Source organism: Schistocerca nitens, chromosome 5, assembly GCF_023898315.1.
Source record: "Schistocerca nitens isolate TAMUIC-IGC-003100 chromosome 5, iqSchNite1.1, whole genome shotgun sequence".
Classification (NCBI taxonomy): Eukaryota; Metazoa; Arthropoda; class Insecta; order Orthoptera; family Acrididae; genus Schistocerca; species Schistocerca nitens.
The window spans coordinates 626,391,306-626,417,813 of NC_064618.1; the positions used below are offsets into that span (position 1 = coordinate 626,391,306).

Below are 26,508 nucleotides of genomic sequence, written 5' to 3' on the forward strand. Positions count from 1 at the left end.
GTCTCCCACATAGAAAAACCAAACATTCAGGAATTATACCTTGGACCACAGCCTAATCCCCATAAAACAAAGACCGCCAATAAAGGTAAGAACAATTTGACAGCTGTTCTTCAGTACAACATGGCCCAGAGACAACATTTGGATGATTTCGCACCCTCCCACCTCTGTTACATATAATGCACTTAGCTTTTCACTCTTTTTAACTCATGCACTATGTTTTAATAGTAATCTCTGTCTTGCATATTACCCTATCTTCCACCTTTAAGCTCTCGGGTTTTCGAATCTCATTTGGTGCATTCCCAACAATCAGTCTTTCCTTCTCATCACGTCTGGCAAGTCTTCCCTGACTCGGGGTTCTGGGTGACTTTTCTGAACTATACTCATTTCCCTAAACCTCTCCAGTCCTTTTGTCCTCTTGATTTGCCCTTCTTCCTTCCCCTTCAACTCTTCTGCCAGGAGAAGGAGTCACTCGCTCTGAAAGCTTGTAAAAGTTAAACTCTTTTGTGTGTGTGTGTGTGTGTGTGTGTGTGTGTGTGTGTGTGTTTTCCCCTGCTGCCACTTCATGAGATAGATTTTTTTATCTATCGACATACATTATATTATCAATAATTGATTATTTTCAGAGTTACTGGTTTGTTTGCATTCATTGACCTACTGTTGCTCCTCCTGTTTTGCACAATTGAAAGATGTTACAGTACACCACTCTTACATGTCTAATAAGAATATATGATAATTAATAGAAAATCCTTACCACTCTGACAGTACATTTAATTTTATTTCTCAGCTGCTGCTTAGTGATGACAAGAATTTGCAGAATAAATGTATGGTAAATGGAATTGATGCAGTTGGCAAAAGTGATTTAAAGAATTACTTAGAAAAATTGAGTAAACAGAATAAAAATAAGCCAGAAGCGGCAAAGACACTTACTTCCAGTAAGTATAAAGAAATCAGTATTGTTATGTTTTGTTATAATTATGATTGGCATCGCCACAATACAGATGTATCTGATACAAGGTTCTATGCTTTCATATAAGCCATTATTATAATATGAATATAAATGTGCCTTTGTTGATCACAAGTGAAAAAATTGATTAAATTCAAGCTAAAGAGAAAGACTGAAATTCACACACAGATTCTTCCTGTCAGACAGAACAGACATGTACATGATAGCAAACTTGGTAGATAAACCGAAATTAAAATTGTTTTATGATCTTAATCCACAAGATATATTGGAAGTACTTGTGATTTTACACTTTATTTTCTGGGAAAAATGTTTTCCTATATTAGAACTCCACTTAATGTGTTGCATTAAATTTCAATTGTGGTCCATTCATCACTGTCTATGCAAAACTTACTGTTTACACCAAACTTAGATCTGTGGTAAGTTAGTCATCAGCTGCACAATTGAAATACTTTTTTGCACTTTACTGGATTCAACAGGTTAATCTGTCATCTTCAGAAGTTCAGTATTGGCTTATGACACTGATATGCAGATGTCAATATCTTCTGAATACCATGACAGTTTACAAAATGTGCATAATTGGTGTGATAATTATAATCATTGACTCGCGAGCTAGATTATATGAGAGTCAAGTTGCTGAAAAAGTAACAGCTATGAATGAGATCATAAAAATACTTTTGTTTTAATGTGCTATAACCGTAGTATCAACACCGCCACATGTTTTCACAGTACACAGAGAACCCACACCATAAGCACCACCATTCACTATCAAACCATCCATTAAAACACAAAAAAGCAAGCAAGCAAGCTTCAGATTCATTCTTCACAGAATAAACAGAATACCACAAACAAACAGAACTAAACACAAGAGCTAAATACATCAAAACAAAAAGCAATAGAGATTTATTATGATACTCATATCATAGAGAACCCAAACCAAAAAATATGTGAAAGGACAGAGAATGAACAAGGTACATGCACATGAGATATTTCACAACAACACAGAAGAACTTGAATGACAGATAGTGACCATACACAGAACACAACAGAGCAATAACCCAGACACAAAACAAAATGACCTGTACTCACCTCATTTTAAAGAAACAGGGATCTCAAATAGAACACAGAATAGAAAATGCAACATAGAAAAAAAAAAGAGAATACAGGAAACACGCACAGATAAATTCAACAGACCAGCAACACATTAGGCATGCACAAACTTAACAAGCAACTCTTGTCAGTCAGTATACATAAGGCAAACAAACATTCAGGAATTTTAATACTAGATATTCAGAAACATCAAAGCTGTAAAAAGTAACAGCTCCATAGCACATTTGCTGACCAATTAATAGCCCACAACCATTACTCAACATAAAACAGAAATATATTCAGCCGCAGCCTACACTATAAACTTACAGTAGAAGAAAACTTCCTCATAGTGAAGGTATTAGCAGAAGGAAAGCCAGCTATAAAAGACTTTACTACACCATACAATTGTACACTATTCAACTAATTAAAGGAGCTGCACAGAAAAGATGAAGCACACGTACACACAAGCGGAGAGAGAGTAAGCAACGTTCAGGTGCAAAGTGATATGAGAACAAGCGAACATCAACAGTGACTGAACGCATAACAGCAAAGTTGTTTACTGCTTGCTAGTGACCATTGATGCCTTCTTCTTGTACACCAACATACCCCACATATATGGTCTGCCTTATGTGGAATATACATGCCTACTGATAGCGAATTAATGAGCTCCTTCATTACACAGTTTTATTCTTGCCTATAAAAATTTTTACTAACTATTTCATCTTCAGCTGTTGGTATGAATTTCATTGCAATAAACTCCAGAACCATGTACCTTGCAGTTGGTGGAGAGACTTGCGTGCCTCAGTGATACAGATAACCGTACCGTTGGTGCAACCACAATGGAGGGGTATCTGTTGAGAGGCCAGACAAACGTGTCGTTCCTGAAAAGGGGCAGCAGCCTTTTCAGTAGTTGCAAGGGCAATAGTCTGGATGATTGACTGGATGGTTGACTGATTTGGCCTTGTAACATTAACCAAAACGGCCTTGCAGTGCTGGTACTGCGAACAGCTGAAAGCAAGGGGAAACTATAGCCGTAATTTTTCCTGAGGGCATGCAGCTTTACTGTGTGGTTAAATGATAGTGACGTCTTCTTGGGTAAAATATTCCAGAGGTAAAATAGTCCCCCATTCGGATCCCCCGGTGGGGACTGCTCAGAAGGATGTCGTTTTCAGGAGAAACAAAATTGGCATTCTATGGATTGGGGTGTGGAATGTCAGGTCCCTTAATCGGCCAGGTAGGTTAGGGTTAGAAAATGGATAGGTTTAAGTTAGATATAGTGGGTATTAGTGAAGTTCAGTGGCAGGAGGAACAAGACTTCTGGTCAGGTGAATACAGAATTATAAATACAAAATCAAATAGGGGTAATGCAGCAGTAGGTTTCATAATGAATAAAAAAATAGGAGTGCGGGTAAGCTACTACAAACAGCATAGTGAACGCATTATTGTGGCCAAGATAGACACGAAGCCCATGCAACTACAGTAGTACAGGTTTATACGGCAGCTAGCTCTGCAGATGATGAAGAGATTGAACAAATATATAATGAGATAAAAGAAATTATTCAGATAGTGAAGAGAGATGAAAATTTAATAGTCATGCGGGACTGGAATTTGATAGTAGGAAAAGGAAGAGAAGGAAAAGTACTAGATGAATATGGAATTGGAGTAAGGAATGAAAGACGAAGCCACGTGGTAGAATTTTGCACAGATTATAACTTAATCATAACTAACACTTGGTTTAAGAATCGTGCAAGAAGGGTGTATACATGGAAGAGGCCTGGATACACTGGAAGGTTCCTGGATACACTGGAAGGTTTCAGATGGATTATATAATGGTAAGAAAGAGATTTAGGAACTAGGTTTTAAATTGTAAGACATTTCAAGGACAGGTGTGGATTCTGACCACATCGATTGGTTATGAACTGTAGATTAAAACTGAAGAAACTGCAAAAAGGTGGGGATTTAAGGAGAGGGGACCTGGACAAACTGAAAGAACCAGCAGTTGTAGAGAGTTTCAGATAGAGTGTTAGGGAACAATTGACAAGAACTGAGGAAAGAAATACAGTAGAAGAAGAATGGGTATCTTTGAGAGATGAAATAGTGAAGGCAGCAGAGAAGCAATTAGGTAAAAATACGAGGGCTAGTAGTAATCCTTGGGTAACAGAAGAAATATTGAATTTAATTGATGAAAGGAGAAAATATAAAAATGCAGTAAATGAAGGAACCAAAATGAGTACAAAGTTTCAAAAATGAGATTGACAGGAAGTGCAAAGTGGCTAAGCAGGGATGGCTAGAGGACAAATGTAAGGATGTAGAGGCTTATCTCACCAGGGGTAAGATAGATACTGCCTACAGGAAAATTAAAGAGACCTTTGGAGAAAAGAGAACCACTTGTATAAATATCAAGACCTCAGATGGAATACCATTAAGAAGGGAAACCAGAAAGGTGGAAAGAATATATAGAGGGTCTATACAGGGGCGATGTGCTTGAGGGCAATATTATGGAAATGGAAGAGGATGTAGGTGAAGACGAAATGGGAGATATGATACTGCATGAAGACTTTGACAGAGCACTGGAAGACCTAAGTCGAAACAAGGCCCTGGGAGTAGACAACATTCCATTAGAACTACTGTTAGCCTTGGGAGGCAAAAGTCTACCATCTGGTGAGCAAGATACATGAGACAGGCAAAATACCCTCAGACTTCAAGAAGAATATGATAATTCCAATCCCAAAAAAAGTAGGTGTTGAAAGGTGTGAAAATTATCAAACTATCAGTTTTATAAGTCACGGCTGCGAAATGCTGACACACATTCTTTACAGACAAATGGAAAAACTGGTAGAAGCCAATCTTGGAGAAGATCAGTTTGAATTCTGTAGAAATGTTGGAACACGTGAGACAATACTGACCCTACAACCTATCTTAGAAGATAGATTAAGGAGAGGCAAACCTATGTTTGTAGCATTTGTAGACTTAGAGAAAGCTTTTGACATACAGATACCAGATGGCATTTGTAAGAGTCAAGGGCCATGAAAGGGAAGCAGTGGTTGGGAAGGGAGTGAGACAGGGTTGTAGCCTATTCCCAATGTTATTCAATCTATACATTGAGCAATAAAGGGAACAAAAGAAAAATTTGGAGTGGGAATTAAAATTCATGAAGAAAAAATAAAAACTTTGAGGTTTACCTATGACATTGTAATTCCGTCAGAGATAGCAAAGGACCTGGAAGAGCAGTTGAATTGAATGGACAGTGTCTTGAAAGGAGGCTATAAGATGAACATCAACAAAAGCAAAATGAGAATAATGGAATTTAGTCTAAATAAATCAGGTGATGCTGAAGGAATTAGATTAGGTAACAGATGAGTTTCGTTATTTGGGGAGCAAAATAACTGATGATGGTCAAAGTAGGGAGGATATGAAATGTAGACTGGCAATGGCAAGAAAAGCATTTCTGAAGAAGAGAAATTTTTTTAACATCGAGTACAAATTTAGGTGTCAGGAATGTTTTCTCATAGCATTTGTATGGAGTGTAGCCATGTATGGATGTGAAATGTGGACAATAAATAGTCTACACAAGAAGAGAATAGAAGCTTTCGAAATGGGGTGCTACAGAAGAATGCTGAAGATTAGATGGGTAGATCACGTAACTAATGAGGAGGTACTGAAAGGAGAGAAAAGGAATTTGTGGCACAACTTGTCTAGGAGAAGGGATCGGTTGGTACAACATGCTCTGAAGCATCAAGGGATCACCAATTTAGTATCAGAGGGCAGCGTGGAGGGTAAAAATCGTAGAGGGACACCAAGAGATGAATACATAACGCAGATTCATAAGGATGTAGGGTGCAGTAGTTATGTGGAAATGAAGAAGCCTGCAGGGGATAGAGTAACATGGAGAGCTGCATCAAACCAGTCTCTGGACTGAAGACCAGAACAACAACAACAACAACAACAACAAAAAACTCCAGAAAATTTAAACAGTTAGCCTAGCTGAACTACTGTTCTGTGTTTTCATCTAGTACTGGTGTGTTACTTGACTGTTCAGCCAAACTGTGCCAATAGGTCTAAAAAGACAATGATGGGGTGCTTTTAGATTTATGAAATCTTTTTGTTTGTGTAATGGCATGAGAATGGTCTTTTCTGTATTTGTAAATTTATGTTTTGTTTCAGATCCAGGAGATTCATCATTTGAAGAATCTGATGTAAAAGTTAATATTTTAGTCACAAACCTGATGCACTGTGCAAAAGAAGTACTTTCAAAGGTAATATTTTCCCCATCCATGCCAGCTTATTTGTGTTTCTTATCTCATCTTCATGATGTTTTATTCCTTATGGTCTGACTTCACATGTATGCTGTTTCAAAGGTATACTATTGACCACTTTCACTAATTTCAAGAATGTCCAACTAAATAAAACTACTGCATTAAAATTTATAGATTTTCTTTAAAGACATTCTGGTTGAATTTTAATTGTAACAAAATGCTCCCAAAATCTGTACTATTGATTCAGTAATTTTTTCCATAAGCATTCTAAAATGTTATTCGAACTTTCTATGTCAAAATTGTATTGTTACTTGGTTTCCAGAATTATATGCCAAAATTGAGAGCAGGATTGTCAGTGATTGTTAACACTTAATACTGGAAGTATGTTTATTTTATAAACACATTAGTGGTACATGTGAAGTTGAACTCTCTCATGAACTGAGAACATTCTTATTTATACGTTAAAGTATAGTGTGTCTCAAAAGAAAGTTTATATTTGAAGAGCTCTCTGTGCATGCACAACAAATCAGAGGAGAGTGGGGGTTATGTTCATCGCTTGCTTGGTCTTTAGCAATTCAGTTGACGTGGAGTGCTTCTCAGGAGCGGACTGCGTTTTGTGTACAAGAATTTTATTAAAACTGTGATTCGGTGGCTACAGTGTGGAGAAAATTTTGCAGTGATTAAGGATTGCATAATGTAAATGATGCTCCAAGTGTTACAATTATCAGGAAATGAATCAAAACATATGAGGAGACTGATCCAACACTGGCCAAACTGAAATCTGGGCACTTGAGGTCATCAAGAGTGAGTGAATCCATGGAGAGCGTAAATCAGTCTAACCTCTCCATTTGTAATCATGCAAGTTTTTTAAATGCACATAGTTCATCACTGCAGTGATTTCTGAAAAAAGACCTTAAACTGCACACTTACAAAATCCATCAAGAATTAAACCCTTACAACGCCAGACGTAGGCTACAGTTCTTTAATGATGTGACTGACTGCCCTTCATTTAACAACATCTTGTTTTCTGATGAGGCTCATTTTCACCTAAACGGTTATTCAGTAAGCAAAACTGCCGCTACTGGAGTGCAATGAATTCTAAACAGAAGTGTGAGAAACCCCTTTAGTCACCAAAAGTTACTCTATGGGCTGCGATGTCGGCTTGAGGAATAATTGGCCCGTACTTTTACAGGGACAGGAGGGGTTATGCAGTTACAGTGAATTCAGAACATTATGTGACTATCTTAAATAACTTTTTGTTACCTGAATTGCAAAACTTTCCTGGCTATAACCAAAGAACATGATTTCAGCAAGACGGCAGATTGATTTCCAGTAAGGGTGACATAAATTGGCCTCCATGCAGTCCAGATTTGAGCCCCATGGAGTTTTTCTTATGGGGATATGTCAGATGTAATGTTTATGTAAATAATCCAACTTCTGTGGAGCAATTGAAAGAAAATATCCATAGCAAAGTGGCAGTCATCCCAATGTCTACATGCCAAGCCGTCATGCAAATTTTGTTCTTCATTTAAATGAGTCCCATAGGAGTGCTCCATTGCATTTAAATGCCGTTATTGTTAAAAAGTAAATTTCTAAACTGTTATAGTTTAATAATAAATAAAAATTTTATCGATAGACATCAACCTCTATTTTATTTTCACACATCAAAATTTCTTTTGAGACATCCTTTATATAGAACTAGTGTACCCAGCTCCCCTCTTTGTCCACCTCCTCCTCCCGCCCCCTCCCCCTTATCTCTCTGAACTTGTGCCTTAATTATTGCTGTTGCCAATGATACTTTGATTAGGAACTGAAGTTGCATAAAATGAATGGGCAAATTGGGCGGAATCATTGATATACTTGGTATGAGAGACCTCTGGCACTGCTGGATCTATGTGAATAGTACCTTCAATGAAAGTGTTTCACATAGATGTAATCTGTGAACAGTGACAGTATTTCTCAAAGATTTAATCTGTGTACATGTTAGACTAGAAACTGTCATACGGTTCAGATTCCACAGTAATATTCTAATCATAAGCCAATAAGCCATAAATACTACTTTTCTGTTTTATATTAAAACAAAGCAGTGTATAGTTGTATATTTAGCAGACCCTCATTTAACTGAATTTCAAGGAACCAAAAAATAGCCAATTTGGTTTAACCAAGGTTGAATTAACAAAGTATTTGTAAAAAATATATGACCATTGATTTCTCTTTTTGTCTTGTTTTGGGTACCAATGAATGAGAGGGCATTATCTTCATGACCTCCAAGAAAAAAAAATGAAAATAACTACACTCTATATGTACAATAGTATTTGTGGTATTTGTTTAATTGAGAAAGTATGTGTACATGTATTAAAATGTTTTTCATCTTTTTTTAAATGATACATTTACATAAATATTGTGAAACAATATTGTATCCATTGAATTAGTGCGTCTTGTCATACAACAAATGATAATCTTAACAAACATTTTTTTGTATTGTTCTTTAACACACCAAGTTTCAATCAGAACACATGTTTTAGTTTACAACAGTTCTTATCCATTATATATTTTACTTCTGTACATTAATTTGAAAAAATCATTAATTGTTGTTTGTCAGACTGTTATTAGTTGTGGGCACTCTCTGAAGATAACACGCCCTGAGCAGCCTGAAATGCCATGGAGATATCAGAAGCAGCAGAAAATCTCTCAAGAACAGCTATTGCAGCTGCAACTTTCGCACAGGATGTTGGTGTCGTATTTTCATGTCTCTCCTCAGAATGACAGTCATGCATTATCATTCTCTTCTGTATCATCAGCAGAAATGATGACTGGTTCTTCAGCAGCACAGATGTTCTCATCTGTCTGTGTCCTTCCTTCCTTATTGACAGTACACTAGGGCACCAACCACATGCAAGCCTGTAGAAGAGCAGTAGCAGAATCCAATGTGTATCCACATTTATGAGTAAGTTCAGATGCAGGCTCATGAGTTTCCTCTTCAGTTTCAGTGGTTTTATCAGTTGCTGGCTGTTGTAACTTTGTCCCAAGCAGCAGATGCGTTGCGGATAGCTCATAGTAGATTCCTATGTGGAACTGTTTCTTGTAGTTGTAAGTGCACTGATGGCAGCCTTAACAAGTTGACGTCTATAATAACACTTCATTGAGATGTTTATTCCTTCATCCAGTAGCTGCAGATGGCTTGTGGTGTTAACTGGTAAGAAGATAATTTTGATGTTCACAAGTTGCATGTCATTGAACTGATGTGTTGAGCTGCAGTCCAAAGTTAGCAAAATATTTTGGTTCTTCACTGCCATTTGTTGTTGAACTTTCAAGAGCCAGCTACAGAAGATTGATTTGGTCATCTGAGCTTTTTGTTATTCTTGCAATGACATGGCAAGTTGAATAGGCTAACATTTTTAAAACAACATGAATTTTGGTATTTTCCAAACCGTTACTGTTTGAGCTACTTAGAACCATCTGAATTACAACTCAAGTCCACCATCAGTCTCTCATTGCTGCATTTTTCTCCATGACATTTTTCGCCCTTAACATGTTGCATTTTTTCAGGCATGAAGTTATAGAAAAAGCCAGCTTCATCCATATTCAGCACATCTCTTGGGTGATACAAATGAAAAATCTTGGATTGAAATTCATGTGCCCACTCATTGGCATCTTCGTTGTTTACTCTATGTGCTCTCCCACAGACACTGATGGCAACAATTTTATGCCTCTTCTGCAAATGCCATAGCCAGCCCTCAGAACACTCAAAGCCTTGAAATTGGCTTTTTATGGGAAATTTCACAAGCCTTTTTTTGAAACATGGAGCCGGTCAACAGAATTTACCATGAGCGTATGTGTTGGAATCATTCAAACAGTGAATCTTCCACTTTTTCGTCTTTGGCTGACCTTGTGCATTTTCTACGTCCATTGAATGTACAGCTTGCCAGACTTGCCACTATTTTCTGTCTTGTACTAGTTATAATTGAGAGAGTAGACTTCAGGATCTGCAACCTTTGTTTTAGTCTTCTTTCCACTGTCAACCATATGTAGAATTTGCTGCTTTTTTTTTTTAGTGTCAGAGCATTATGAGCTTGTTTCTGTTTCGGCAGCATATTACAAGTGATGAAGTGAAAGGGGGGGAGAGGGAACACATTCACTGTTCACATACAAACAGGGAAAGGAAGCTCTCTGGATTGTTGTGTTTCATGTGCCGTGTGCAATCTGGTGGCCAACCCCTACTTTCCTCCACCCTTGCTTCCTGTGCTGTAAAAGTAATACGTGAGTAGCAAGCAAGCAATTGGACCATGGTTGCAAAACTACAGTACAGTACATTATTGTGAAAAATTATGTAGAATGCATTACGGAAAATACCGTATTACGCAGCACTACATATGTACGTACGAATCCAGTTTAGATGAAGAATAAGATATGGAACATTTAATGTGGTGACCAAATTTTAGTTTGCAGAATGAATTATCTGAAATTCAGTTTAAGCAGTAGATTTTTCAGTGTAATTAGCTAGGGCTGAACAGCTATTATGAATTAAGTGAGTTTTCGGTTTATCTGATTTCAAAATAATGAGGATGTACTATGCAAGGTTTGTCTAAAATTATGTGTGAGAGAAGCAATTTGTCTAATGGTTTAAATGTTTGTGTGTGTGCGTGTGTGTGTGTGTCTGTGTGTGTGGTGTTTTCTCTCTCATTACAGTACCGTTTAAAAGCTGGAAGTAAATTGGTTAAAGAATTTTTTGAGATTTTTGGTAACAATGTTGAATGTACAGCTGATGAAAGGAGAAAATATAAAAATGCAGTAAATGAAGCAGGCAAAAAGGAATACAAACGTCTCAAAAATGAGATCGACAGGAAGTGCAAAATGGCTAAGCAGGCATGGCTAGAGGATAAATGTAAGGATGTAGAGGCTTATCTCACCAGGGGTAAGATAGATACTGCCTACAGGAAAATTAAAGAGACCTTTGGAGAAAAAAGAATGACTTGTATGATTATCAAGAGCTCAGATGAAAACCCAGTTCTAAGCAAAGAAGTGAAAGCAGAAAGTTGGAAGGAGTATATAGAGGGTCTATGCAAGGGCGATGTACTTGAGGACAATATTATGGAAATGGAAGAGGATGTAGATGAAGATGAAATGGGAGATATAGTACTGCGTAAAGAGTTTGACAGAGCACTGAAAGACCTGAGTCGAAACAAAGCCCCAGGAGTAGACAACATTCCATTAGAACTACTGACAGCCTTGGGAGAGCCAGTCATGACAAAACTCTACCATCTGGTGAGCAAGATGTATGAGACAGGCGAAATACCCTCAGACTTCAAGAAGAATATAATAATTCCAATCCCAAAGAAAGCAGGTGTTGACAAATGTGAAAATTACCGAACTATCAGTTTAATAAGTCACTGCTGCAAAATACTAACACGGATTCTTTACAGACGAATGGAAAAACTAGTAGAAGCCGACCTCAGGGAAGATCAGTTTGGATTCCGTAGAAATGTTGGAACACGTGAGGCAATACTGACCCTACGACTTATCTTAGAAGCTGGATTAAGGAAAGGCAAACCTACATTTCTAGCATTTGTAGACTTAGAAAAAGCTTTTGACAATGTTGACTGGAATACGCTCTTTCAAATTCTGAAGGTGGCAGGGGTAAAATACAGGGAGCGAAAGGCTGTTAACAATTTGTACAGAAACCAGATGGCAGTTATAAGAGTCGAGGGACATGAAAGGGAAGCAGTGGTTGGGAAGGGAGTGAGACAGGGTTGTAGTCTCTCCCCGATGGTATTCAATCTCTATATTGAGCAAGCAGTGAAGGAAACAAAAGAAAAATTTGAAGTAGGTATTAAAATCCATTGAGAAGAAATAAAATTCGGAGTAGGTATTAAAATCCATGGAGAAGAAATAAAAACTTTGAGGTTCGCCGATGACATTGTAATTCTGTCAGAGACAGCAAAGGACTTGGAAGAGCAGTTGAATGGAATGGATAGTGTCTTGAAAGGAGGATATAAGATGAACATCAACAAAAGCAAAACGAGGATAATGGAATGTAGTCGAATTAAGTCAGGTGATGCTGCGGGAAAGGAAATGAGACACTTAAATTAGTAAAGGAGTTTTGCTATTTGGGGAGCAAAATAACATGATAGTCGAAGTAAAGAGGATATAAAATGTAGTCTGGCAATGGCAAGGAAATCGTTTCTGAAGAAGAGAAATTTGTTAACATCGAGTATAGATTTAAGTGTCAGGAAAATGTTTCTGAAAGTATTTGTATGGAGTGTAGCCATGTATGAAAGTGAAACATGGACGATAAATAGTTTGGACAAGAAGAGAATAGAAGCTTTTGAAATGTGGTGCTACAGAAGAATGCTGAAGATTAGATGGGTAGATCACATAACTAATGAGGAAGTATTGAATAGGATTGGGGAGAAGAGAAGTTTGTGGCACAACTTGACTAGAAGAAGGGATCGGTTGGTAGGACATGTTCTGAGGCATCAAGGGATCACCAATTTAATATTGGAGGGCAGCGTGGAGGGCAAAAATCGTAGAGGGAGACCAAGAGATGAATACACTAAGCAGATTCAGAAGGATGTAGGTTGCAGTAGGTACTGGGAGATGAAGAAGCTTGCACAGGATAGAGAGCTGCATAAAACCAGTCTCAGGACTGAGGACCACAACAACAACAATGTTGAATGATGACTTGTCCCCATATAGTAGTATAGATAATCACATATTTTTCTTTTTTAAAAAGCCCTAAGATTTTGGATTTTTTAGAATTCAAAAATATTAAATTACAAGTTTCAACAGATGTTAGAAACGAACTTAATACCTGCATTTGGCAGTTACTGACCGAAATGATTGTACCATGTGTTATAACACACAGGATGCAATAAGATTGTCTGCATGAACCTCTTCCAGAGAAATTATTAGCACTCTACACGTTATCTTACATTACGTACCATATTTTAGCCTGTCACACTTGTGGTGGTACTGTGTCAGTAGCTACTATGTGTACTTCAACAGCTCAGTTTTGTTTCTGCACTGTTGTTGATAGTAATTATGATGCTGACAGAAGGTCGAGTATAAAACTCATTGCCAGTAGATGATCTCTTTTTGTTTAAACACCATTGGAATCAATGACCTTAACATTCCTACCCAGCAAAGCTGTCTTACATGTTGCTGTGGAGAGATATGGAATTTAATTCAACACGTTGCTACACAGGATGGCCAGCAAAAATATGCCTCTTTCATTGACAATTATTCATTGTGAAAGAACGTTTTATGAAAATACAAATTTATTTACCGTGTTACAATTTTTCCTCCACCTATATTGTTTTGAATTGTTATGAGTGCTCATTAATTGAATACTCTTTCACTCTGGACATTTAAGTCATGAAACCTTCCTTAGGCTGTTGTTAAGTCATTTTCTCTAGCATTCCTTTACAATGCAGACACCTGCATGGTCAGCTGAAATCCTGTGAGGAGGTTGGAATTTGGAAAGGACTCAGAAACTCAGAGGCAGGTTGAAATTGAGAACTGATGAGGCCTGCTGGAATGAAATTGCTGTATGTCAATCAGACACAAAATGCAGATATCTGAGTTTGAATGCTGGTCTTGTTTACAGTTTTTCCAGACCAATAGTAATGAGCTTACAGACTTCTTTTTTTGTATGTTGTCTACTAATAGCCATCAAAATCAATATTTTATTATAAAAGTAAGTGTATAGTGTGCGTGCTGCTAAAACTCAGAAACAAGTCCTGGTATGATCAAGGGAGTTGTATGCTGTGGTAGACCTCTATCTCCCATCCATGAAGAAGATCCCAGTTTTTACCTGAATGGCATGCATTTGAAGATATAAGAGGTGGGAAGTTTCGCCCTCTAGAAATTTCTAGAACATTCCAGAACATTCAAGAGGAATTCAAAATGTTCCAGAATGTTCCACATTGATCCGGGATGTTGTGGAATGTTCGGGAATAGTCTGGAACATGTGGGAAGATTCTAGAATGTTCGGGAGCATCCCGGAACATTCCAAATCATTGTGGAACATTCCAGAACACTGTTGAATGTTGTGGAATGTTCTGGAACATTGTGGACCATTCAAAGCCTTTTTGATATGTTCTGGAATTCACCACTGGTGGGGCTACCCATTGGTAGGAATACGTAAAACAAGACTCGTCATAGGTTCGAACATCAGTTTCTTATCAGTTATGAAGGCAGGAACCTAAAAAGTAGTGCAGTGAGTTAATAGAAACAAACAGTGAAGTGTGAGTAGTTGAAGTGTACAGTGACTGAATATAAATTGAAAATAAAGTACGAAAAGTGTGTAAGGTGTACTTAGTGTATTTCTTAGTAAAAAGTTGATTTTATTTTCATTTTAGACACTGCTCAAACATAAAAGTGGAGCAGATCTTGTTAGTTCTGAAGCAAAATGGTGAAAACAAAACGAACACAAAAAATGAATAAGATAAAGAGCACAAAGCATGTTAAAGTTCCCAATGAACGACAATGAGCACCATGAGAAGCAGAGAAATGTAAGAACAATGAAATGTCGAGCCGGCTGTGAAAATATCATCCTACGAGAAGTGCAGACGAGCACAAGTAAACAGTACAGCCTAACAAATGAAGCATTCCATTATGATCCAACGAAAGAATACAACAAACACAAACACATCATAATCGGAAAAATGGGTAACACCTGCCAGTTTTGCAACCTGAAAAAATTCAGTAGAGAAATACAAGGAATCTGTTGTATGAATGAAAAAATTTGATTAGCACCACTGGAAGCACCTCTGCAGGGATTTTTACATTAATGACCCGGGGAACTCCAGAATCAAATATAAAAGTGTACAGTGCCTGCTTTCAAATGACATATTATGGCGCACTTCGATCAGCACTAACAGAAATGAAATCAATTACATTTTTTCCATCCAAGGACATATCTATCACAACAGGACATCATTACTACCACTACCAAATGAAGACCATAAATTTCTGCTTGTATATTTCATTGGAAATAAAGAAACAGAAATTGATCAATGATGCACAAACATCAATAGATTGAGATGAGAAGTAGTCGAAGATGTACGGAGGATCTTGCACAAATACAATCAGCTGATTCACGTATTCAAAACAGCACTAGACTGAATGATTCCTGATGACTATAAAGTTATAATTTTAGTTGACAAAAGACCACCTAGAGAACACAAACATCAGTTTAATGCACTTGATATAGACAAAGTTGCCATTGTAATTGTGGACAATGAAAACACTATCCCAGACATAATTTTACAATGAAGAAGAGAAGGCTACAATGTGTTGCAGAGACGCGCCATTAATATGATGCCCTCCAATACGAATTAATATTTCTGCACTGAAAGGATGGATATAATTTTAATGTGGAACAAATCCAACCTGAATCAGGTGTAGAAACAAACAAAAAAAGTCACTTCCAAGGAGTTCTTTGGTTACCGCTTAATGATCAGAGATGATGAAACATAGAATCACATTCTCAACACTCACCATTTATTCAGACTATTGCTCGTAGATATGTATGCAAAAATAGAAGTAGAATGGATGCTTTACACAAGACTGAATCAGGAGAAACTACACATGAAAGAATACATCCACCTTTGAGACAATCCGAAATGATGGAAACATTGAGGACTTCGGAACAATGTTAATCTTACCCTCATCATACATGGGAAGTCTGAAACACATGCACAAAGAGACTGAAGATGCCATGACCTACATCAGAAAATATGGACAACCTGACCTCTTCACAACATTCACATGCAACTTGTCTTGGACGTAAATCAAAACTAGCTAAGATAAGGACAAACCCCTACGCATTAGCATGACATAATAGCCTGAGTTTTCTGACAAAGCCAAATGAGATTTATTGAATTCATCACAAAATACCACATCTCTGGAACCATTAGATGCTCAATGTACACAACTGAATGGCAAAAATGAGGACTGCCTCACTCACACAATCTCATGTGGCTACAAGACAGAATTCATCCCATGGTTATTGACAAAATCGTCCAAGCTGAATTTCCCAATTCACAGGAAGACCCAGAACTGTAAGACATAGTTTTGAAAAATGTGATTCATGGACCTAGTGGGCCATTAAACCCAAATACACCATGTATGTGTCAAGGAAATTGTACAAAAAATACCCGAAACCATACTTGGATTACACGATTTGATGGCTGTCCCAAATTTAGATGATGATCACCCAAACACAGAGGCTTCACAGCTAAAATGCGAATACAAGGCAGCAACTGGATATAGACAATCAATGGGTAGTACCATATAACACACTTTCCAAAATGTTCCAAGCACACATAAACATAGAATATTGCAGTTCAGTTGAAATCCATCAAATGTGTTTGCAAATATGTGAGCAAAGGCAGTGACATGGCAGTATTTCAAATTGCCAGAGACAACAACGAAACAGAAATGACGAAATCCTCATGTACCAAATGGGAAGATACATCAACACTAAAGAAGCAGCATAGTGGATTTTTGGTTTTCTCATACACAAACGTGAACCAACTGTGCAACATCTAGCAGTACATTTGGAGGATTGACAGAGAGTTTACTTCACAAAAGATACTGCCAGAAAAACTGCAAGTGAACCACCTCAGAATGCAACATTAACAGCTTTTTACCGACTGTGCCAAATGGATCCATTCATGAAAACATGACCATATGTCGACTTTCCTATCTATTAAATTCGGAACAAAACAAGCAAAATCTTTCAATGATGAAAACAAAGAATTCCAATTGAAGATCATCAAGGAATCTTGAAGACTGGCACACTAGGCCAAGTATACACCGTACGTCCGAACACCACTGAATGTTTCTATCTCTGGATGTCGCTACTTGAAATGCGGGAACCAACAAGTTTCACAGACCACAAGACTGTTGATGGTTACCTGCACCAGACATACAGAGGAGCATGCCAATGCTTAGTACTACTGAAGAATGACAGCCAAGGGAATTAACACTACAAGAAGCCTCAGCTGAATAAATAAGAGACTTATTCGCCATAATTCTAACAACATGTAACCCATCGAATCCAAAACAGCTATGGGACTCCTTCAAACAGAGTATGGGTGATGACGTACTGTACCAGATTTGATAAGCCTGTCGTAAACTGACCATTGAATTCACCGAAGACATCTTCAGTAATATATTTATTCACCAAGAAGATAAATATTTAGCAATAAACAACCACACCTTAGTACCACTTGGGGCACAAGTGTCGCGAAAAGATGCCATCAGTGTGCTAAGCTTTGATATTATGAAGGAAAAAAATCTACAATGTCAACAAACTACTTCAATAGATTGCTCACAACAAACCACTCCACAATGACAAACAAAAGGAAATTTACAACATTATCTTGGACTGGATCAACAAAACACTGGTGGAGTTATTTGCTCGGATGCACCAGGTGGCACCGGGAAAACATTTCTAATAAATCTATTGTGAGCGGAAATATGTGCTAAACAACACGTCACCCTTGCACTGGCGTCATCCGGTATTGCAGCCACACTTATGGAAGGAGGACGAAATGTCCATCCGCCCTGCCACTACTGTTGAATATACCCAAAGAATAATTCCGGGTATGTAAAATCTCAAGGGAATCTGGATAGGGTGAACTTGTAAAGCAAGCTAAAATTATCTTCTGGGACAAATGCACAATGGCACATCAAAAATCACTGGTAGCCATGGACAGAATATTACAAGACTTACCGAAACTCTGAACTGATGGGAGGAGCTCTATTCATATTCCATGGATTTTTTGAGAAACACTTCCATTTATCCCCAAGTCAACACCAGCAGACGAGTTCAATGTATACTTAAAAAAAATCACGTCTCAGGCCACTCATACAGACACTCCGATTAACAAAAAATACGAGAATTGAACTATCATAAAACAAAACAGCAGCACATTTTGCTAAACAACTTTTACAAATAGGCAAAGGCACATGTCCTATTGACCAGAAAACCCTCCTCGTTAAACTCAACGGTGATTTCTGCAGCATACCCACTGCTGAAAACAAACTAATTGACCAAATTTATCCAAAGATTATTCACAACTATACCAATCCGGACTGGCTATTTGATGGGCAATTTTGGCTACTGAAACAATATTGCCAACAAAATCAACTTTAATTTTAAAAAGAAACTTCCCGATGAAGAGAGAATATTCAAATTGATTGATGGCAAATGTTGAAGAAACTGTGAATTTCCATACAGAATTTCTAAACTCTTTGCGAGTACTGTGAATGCCATTACACTGCCTTTGACTTAAAATTGGCTCTCTGATCATATTACTCGAAAGTCTCGACTCACCAAAACTATGTAATGGAACAAGGATGATCATCAAACAGCTATCAAATAACATCATTGAAGCTTAACATACTGTTGTCAAGCCTTGTTCTTCCTCTGCAATTTTTACCTCAACACACTTCCTTCCATTACCAAATTGACTATTCCTTTATGCCTCAAGATGTGTCCTGTCAACCGATTTCTTATTTTAGTCATCTTGTACCATAAATTTCTTTTCCTGTTAGTTCCGTTGTGTACCTCTTTATTAGTTATCTGAGTTCTCCATCTAATCTTCAGCGTCATTCTGTAGCTCCACACATTGAAAGCTTTTTTGCTCTTCTTGTGTATACTAATCTTCCACATTTCACTTCCATACAAAGCTATATTCCACAAAAATACTTTCAGATTACATTTCCTATCACTTAAATTTACTCTGTGTGTTAAAGATTTCCCTTTCCAGAAGCACTTTTCTTGCTAGTACCTGTGCGCAGTTTATATTCTCTCTCCTACAGCCATCATCAGCTATTCTGATGCCCAAATAGCAAATCTCATCTACTACCTTTAGTGTCTGAGTTCCTAATGTAATTCACTCAACATTGCCTTGTTTCATTCAACTACAGTTTGTTCAAAGGGAGAAAAACAAGGGCACCCTAGTTCTGAATCGGCTGAAATTTGTCGACTTCAGGCCACTCATGTTTTGTGTTCGTCCACTGCCAACATCATCAGTCTCATCTAAAACCTTGTTTATGTAGCCTTTGTGAAGTGATTGTTGTGCTGTGTTGTATTGCAGTGTGCAAGGACGAAAAGATTTCTGGCGCATCAAGGGCAGAGCCAGGTACACTTTCCACTTGTCAGATGATGGCAAATGATAGTACTTTACAGAGTGGAGCAATGAAAATAATTAATAATGCCAGTGAATGTTACAAGTAGGAGAGCAAAATGAGACAAACAGTGACATATACAAAGCAAGCTTCAGCACTGCGAGAATAATTCGGTAATTTTGCAAATATAATCCTAGAAAATCACCATAAACTCCCAGCAAACAGAGGTAAATTTCGATTATAATTATTCACTTCAACAAGGCTTTGAAACTGTTTTGGTATTGTTCCCCCTACAAGGAGACATTTTGAAACCAATTACATGATTGTGTATGTTATGGTCCCAGATATTAAAGATCCTACAGTCATTTACAGGGTGACAAGTATTGAACTATATGAAAAAAAAAAATGAATTAATTACAAACTAGGCATGCAAACATTTTATTCAACATGTAAACATCACTAAAGACATTCGGATTTAGGTTATGAGATGTTCGATATGCATGCCATCATTGGCAATGATGTGGTGCAGACGAATAGCAAAATTCTGCATGACCTGCTGAAGTGTCAGAACATCAGTGTTGTTGATAACCTCCTGAATGGCTGTTTTCAGCTCAGCAATGGTTTTGGGTTATTGCTGTACTACACCTTCTCTTTAATGTAGCTCCACAGAAAGGAGTCACATGTTTTCAGATCCGGAAAATATTGCGGCCAATCGAGGCCCCTGTAAGTGGTCTCCGGGTATCCCAGAGCCAGAATGTGGTTCCCAAAGTGCTCCTCCAGGACATCATACACTTTCCTGCTTGGTTGGGGTCGAGCTCCGTTTTGCATGAACCACATCATGTCAAAATCAGGGTCACTTTGGATAATGGGGATGAAATCATCGTCTGAAACCTCCACCTACTGCTTGGTAGTCACCGTGCCATCAAGGAGTATCGCACTGATTATTCCGTGACCGGACATTGCACACCACACAGTCACCTGTTGAGGGTGAAGAGACTCCTCAGTTGTGAAATGCGGATTCTCATTCCCCCAAATGTGCCAATTTTGATTATTGTTTAATCTATACAAATGAAAGTGGGCTTCTTCAGTAAACCAAACCATACACGCATACTAATTCCCATTATGCCCTGCGGCCAACTGCACAGTTTGAACATCCTTAAGCAAACTGTTCAGAAGTTATGACGATTTTATTTCATATAGTTCAATAATTGTCACCCTGTACCTTAGTGGGCAGCCATTTATGAGCGATAAACAAGAAAGAATTTCCTATGATCCACTACATGACTAAAGCCACAACAACAACAGTGGTTATTGTCATGATATAAGTTTTACTTCTGGTCGTTTTGAATTGTCTATAAGAACTGATGGGATAAGTTGCAGCAAGCACCATTATTCAACATGAAACTATCAATTACAATTATGAATGCTGAAAGCTTTTGTTACTTTCCTAGACATGAATACATAGCAGCTGAGAGCTGGTATGGCAGCCAATAGATGGCATTGTTAATGCCTCTGGGAACATAAATATACAAGTGAGCACAAGTATAGTGCCAGTATTGCTTGATGTGAGTGAGCCTTGTTTCCAGCTCACCCCTCAGCAGCCTATTTGAAGGGAGTTGGTGGAGGGAGGGAGCGAGTTTCCTACACTCCCCTCTTGACCCTCAGAATTCATTATTCTTCTGGTGAGCAGACTGTACTTCTTTCTTTCTTTTTTTTTTTTTTCACTTTACTATCCATTCCATTAAACATGCCTTTCAAGTCCTTTGTCATCCTAGATGGAATTACAGTGGCATAGCCGAACTTTTAAATTTTTATTTCTTCTCCTTGAACTTCAATTCCCTTTTCAAATTTTTCTTTGGTTTCCATTAGGAGTTGGTCAATGTACAGATTGAATAACATTGGGGATAGCCTGCAATCTTGTTTCAGTACCTTCTCAACTATTGCTTTTTATTCGTGTCATTCAGTTCATATAACTGCTGTTTGGTCCCTGTACAAAATAGGAGGTAACCCTTTGTTTGCTGTATTTTGTCACTACTACCTTCAGAATGTCAAAGAGTGTGTTCCAGTCAAGATTTTCAAAAGTCACCATTAACTCTACAATTGCTGTAAATGTAGTTTTGCTTGAATGATCATCTAAGATAAGTAACAAGGAGAGGTCCTTAGTGGTGGGATCAACATTTTGAAACCATCTGTACGGTAATGTAGGTTAAGATCCCAGGCATCACACATTCGGGAGGACGACGATTCAATCCCGCGTCCGGCCATCCTGATTTAGTTTTTCCGTGATTTCCCTAAATCAGTCCAGGCAAATGCCGGGATGGTTCCTCTGAAAGGGCACGGCCGACTTCCTTCCCCATCCTTCCCTAATCCGATGAGACCGATGACCACGCAGTCTGGTCTCCTTCCCCAAACCAACCAACCCAGGCATCACAAGCTGCAGCCATTCACCCTGGTGGGCCATCATTTGTGAAAAACAAAAAAGTTTCGAACTTTTGTGTGGCACTCAATAGCATCAAAATAGGTATATTACATAGACTCATTCTGTGGTGTAATGGGTGTAATGGCTTCATGTATAAGAGTTTGTGGGCCCGAATCTTGTCAGATGCTACAGTTTTTTTATTTTTAAATCTTTATCCAAATGACTTTGACCGTCATTTTTGTTCACTTGATTGTTTTAAAGATAATTTTTTGTTTCCATTCCTCTTTCATGTCATTTTAATTGTAATATCAACTTCTTCATTTGCTCTCATTTTTCTTCCTATCATTCATTTTCCACTTGAAATCTTTGTTCATGTGTTTTTCATTAATTTTATTTATTAGTTTCAGTATAATTTCATTAGTTCTTACCATCATATTTCTTCATTCAGGTTACTGCAGTCATTATATCTTGTATTTTGTTTTACTTATTACCCCTGCTTTTGTTTTACTTATAACCCCTGCTTTCATTTAAACCTTCATCTGTGTTATTTTGTCCAAAGTGCAGTAGGAACTTAGGCTATGTTTTAAATGTTACTAGGACAATTACCATGCAAAAAAATGCACATCTTGTAACGAAAAATACATTTTTCGCACCATTGCACAGTCAACATAAGTAGATTATTTTGTCTTTTGTTTTTCAACCAATAGATCAGAAGTTTCAAATAATTGAATATTGTAATAGATAAATATAATTAAATTTTCATGCAAAAAATTCCAGGTGGACAAAGAATGATATCAAGAAAAAATGAAAAAGTTCATTCAGTAATCAGAATAATTTTATGAAGGAATAGGAATAAAAAATTACGTTTAAGTCAATTAATTGGATAAAAATAAAGATCAAAGAAATTTTGATTAAGATTTAAAAATAAAGAAATTTAATTTACCGTTGGTGGGGAGGCTTGCGTGCCTCAGCGATATAGATGGCCGTACCATAGGTGCAACCACAACGGAGGGGTATCTGTTGAGAGGCCAGACAAACGTGTGGTTCATGAAGAGGGGCAGCAGCCTTTTCAGTAGTTGCAGGGGCAACAGTCTGGATAATTGACTGATCTGGCCTTGTAACACTAACCAAAACGGCCTTGCTGTGCTGGTACTGTGAATAGCTGAAAGCAAGGGGAAACTACAGCCGTAATTTTTCCCGAGGGCATGCCGCTCTACTATATGGTTAAATGATCATGGCATCCTCTTGGGTAAAATATTCCAGAGGTAAAATAGTCCCCCATTCGGATCTCCGGGCGGGGACTACTCAGGAGGAGATCGTTACCAGGAGAAAGAAAACTGGCGTTCTACAGATCGGATTGTGGAATGTCAGATCCCTTAATCGGGCAGGTAGGTTAGAAAATTTAAAAAGGGGAATGGATAGGTTAAAGTTAGATATAGTGAGAATTAGTGAAGTTCGGTGGCAGGAGGAACAAGACTTTTGGTCAGGTGATTACAGGGTTATAAATACAAAATCAAATGGGGGTAATGCAGGAGTAGGTTTCATAATGAATAAAAAAATAGGAGTGCAGGTAAGCAACTACAAACAGCATAATGAATGCATTATTGTGGCCAAGATAGACACTATGCCCACGCCTACTACAGTAGTACAAGTTTATATGCCAACTAGCTCTGCAGATGATGAAGAAATTGATGAAATGTATGATGACATAAAAGAAATTATTCAGGTACCGTATTTACTCGAATCTAAGCCGCACTCAAATCTAAGCCGCACCTGAAAAATGAGACTCGAAATCCAGAAAAAAAATTTTCCCAGATCTAAGCCGCACCTGAAATTTGAGACTCGAAATTCAAGGGGAGACAAAAGTTTTAGGCCACATCTCCAAATCGAAACAAAGTTGGTCCATTGTAATATGAGACACAATGTAGATTGAATGAATGACGATACAGCTACAGTAGTTTGGTTCGAGTCGTAAGCTTAGCAGTTACGCTTTGCCAAGTAGCCATTGCTATGCGTCAGGCGCTCCGTCCTTATTTATACGGGTACAATTCCTTTTTCACGTGCTTTGTCTGGTTTGAATTGTTTGCTTATTTTTCTTTGATCTGATAAGCGCCGTTTTCTTTGTTATAGGTGTTTACGTCACTCTAAGCTGAAAATGCATTACTGTACTGTGTCATGCATTGTTTGTTGCATTCTGATAGTGCGTGTTTACGGCCTGTCGCCGCTCGCGGCATGACTTCCTTTTGTGCGCGCTACCACCGCGTACGATTAAAAAAAAGAGAGGAATCATCTCATTAGCGAAACAATGTCAAGAGACTGGTATTTGTTGTTACTTACACTGCTGCTTTCTTTGCTAATGATTAACAAGAACCAAATAATAGACTGCGTATGATAGATGTTCTGAACGACAGTTTAGCGAAAATTTTTCTCCATTTGAAAATCTTTGCAGGCGCCTCTTTAGTACGTTACATTCTACGCAGAAATTAGAGTCATCTTAGATTTAAAAATGTAGTCAATTGCCATGCTTCATTTCTGACTGTATCACTATTTGGCATAAGAATAATACGAATATAAAGATGGCATGATATGTATATTTTTCCGCGTTTGCTGTTGTCTCACTCTAGTTTCGTAGTTTATTAGGCAGGCAGGATTTAAATGAGATAGCAGCAAACACGAAACAATACGTGTAAAATGTTTATATTCGTATTATTCTTATGGTGAAGAGAATACTGCACGTGATTCACAATTCATAAAAGTTCCTATTAGTAACCATTTCTTCTCACAGGTAGGAAAAAATCCAGAATGTAGAGTTGGCCATATTGACAAACATCCCAGAGAGTCTTTGCCAGTCGGATTTTCATAGTACATTGAAATGCTGCTGCTACATTCGAAGATGAACAGTACAGAATTTGTATTTACTTCGTTGGATACTGTACGAAAATGCAGTGGCCGAAACTCGGGGCGTAGAAAAATGCTCGTCTTCCACCTTTTTTTTTTTTAAATTGACGGAGCGGTTTTGGTGCCAGTATTTATCTTTGTGCCTACAAAGCATGACTATGTAGCGCTACATATATTCGATGGCAGAAGTTAGTTGTGGCGGCACCCACCAACATTTTTCAGAACTTCCGCATGCTTTGCACTCGATTCTAAGCCGCAGGCGGTTTTTTGGATTTCAAAAACTGGAAAATAATGTGCGGCTTAGATTCAAGTAAATACGGTAGTCAAGGGAGACGAAAATTTAATAGTCATATGGGACTGGAATTTGATAGTAGGAAAAGGAAGAGAAGGAAAAGTACTAGATGAATATGGAATTGGAGTAAGGAATGAAAGAGGAAGCCGCCTTGTAGAATTTTGCACAGAGCATAACTTAATCATAGTTAACACTTGGTTCAAGAATCATAAAAGATGGTTGTATACATGGAAGAATCCTGGAGATACTAGAAGGTATCAGATAGATTATATAATGGTAAGACAGAGATTTAGGAACCAGGTTTTAAATTGTAAGACATTTTCGGGGGCAGATGTGGACTCTGACCACAATCTATTGGTTATGAACTGTAGATTAAAACTGAAGAAACTGCAAAAAGGTGGGAATTTAAGGAGATGGGACCTGGATAAACTGCCTAAACCAGAGCTTGTACAGAGTTTCAGGGAGAGCGTAAGGAAACAATTGACAGGAATGGGGGAAAGAAGTACAGTAGAAGAAGAATGGGTAGCTGTGAGGGATGAAGTAGTGAAGGCAGCAGAGGATCAAGTACGTAAAAAGACAAGGGCTAGTAGAAATCCTTGGGTAACAGAAGAAATATTGAATTTAATTGATGAAAGGAGAAAATATAAAAACGCAGTAAATGAAGCAGGCAAAAAGGAATACAAACGTCTCAAAAATGAGATCAACAGGAAGTGCAAAATGGCTAAGCAGGGATGGCTAGAAGACAAATATAAGGATGTAGAGGCTTATCTCACTAGGGGTAATATAGATACTGCCTACAGGAAAATTAAAGAGACCTTTGGATAAAGGAGAACCACTTGTATGAATATCAAGAGCTCAGATGGAAACCCAGTCCTAAGCAAAGAAGGGAAGGCAGAAAGGTGGAAGGAGTATATACAGGGTGATGTTCTTGAGGACAATATTATGGAAAAGGAAGAGGATGTAGATGAAGATGAAATGGGAGATACGATACTGCGTGAAGAGTTTGACAGAGCACTGAAAGACCTGAGTCGAAACAAGACCCCAGGAGTAGACAACATTCCTTTAGAACTACTGACGGCCTTGGGAGAGCCAGTCCTGACAAAACTCTACCATCTGATGAGCAAGATGTATGAGACAGGCGAAATACCCTCAGATTCCAATCCCAAAGAAAGCAGGTGTTGACTGATGTGAAAATTACCGAACTATCAGTTTAATAAGTCACAGCTGCAAAATACTAACATGAGTTCTTTACAGACGAATGGAAAAACTGATAGAAGCTGACTCGGGGAAGATCAGTTTGGTTTCCGTAGAAATATGAGACACGTGAGGCAATACTGACCTTACGACTTATCTTAGAAGAAAGATTAAGGAAAGGCAAACCTACAATTCTAGCATTTGTAGACTTAGAAAAAGGTTTTGACAATGTTGTCTGGAATACTCTCTTTCAAAT

General features: G+C 37.9%; 1 protein-coding gene across 1 annotated transcript in view; it reads left to right on the plus strand.

Annotated features, from left to right (window-relative positions):
• LOC126259681 (transcriptional protein SWT1) overlaps positions 1-26,508 on the plus strand; it is a 260,925-nt gene that overhangs the window by 145,496 nt on the left and 88,921 nt on the right. Inside the window, exons 12-13 of the mRNA XM_049956640.1 lie at positions 785-932; positions 6,215-6,306. Coding sequence (XP_049812597.1) covers positions 785-932; positions 6,215-6,306 — 240 coding nt within the window. The remainder of the gene's footprint in view (positions 1-784; positions 933-6,214; positions 6,307-26,508) is intronic.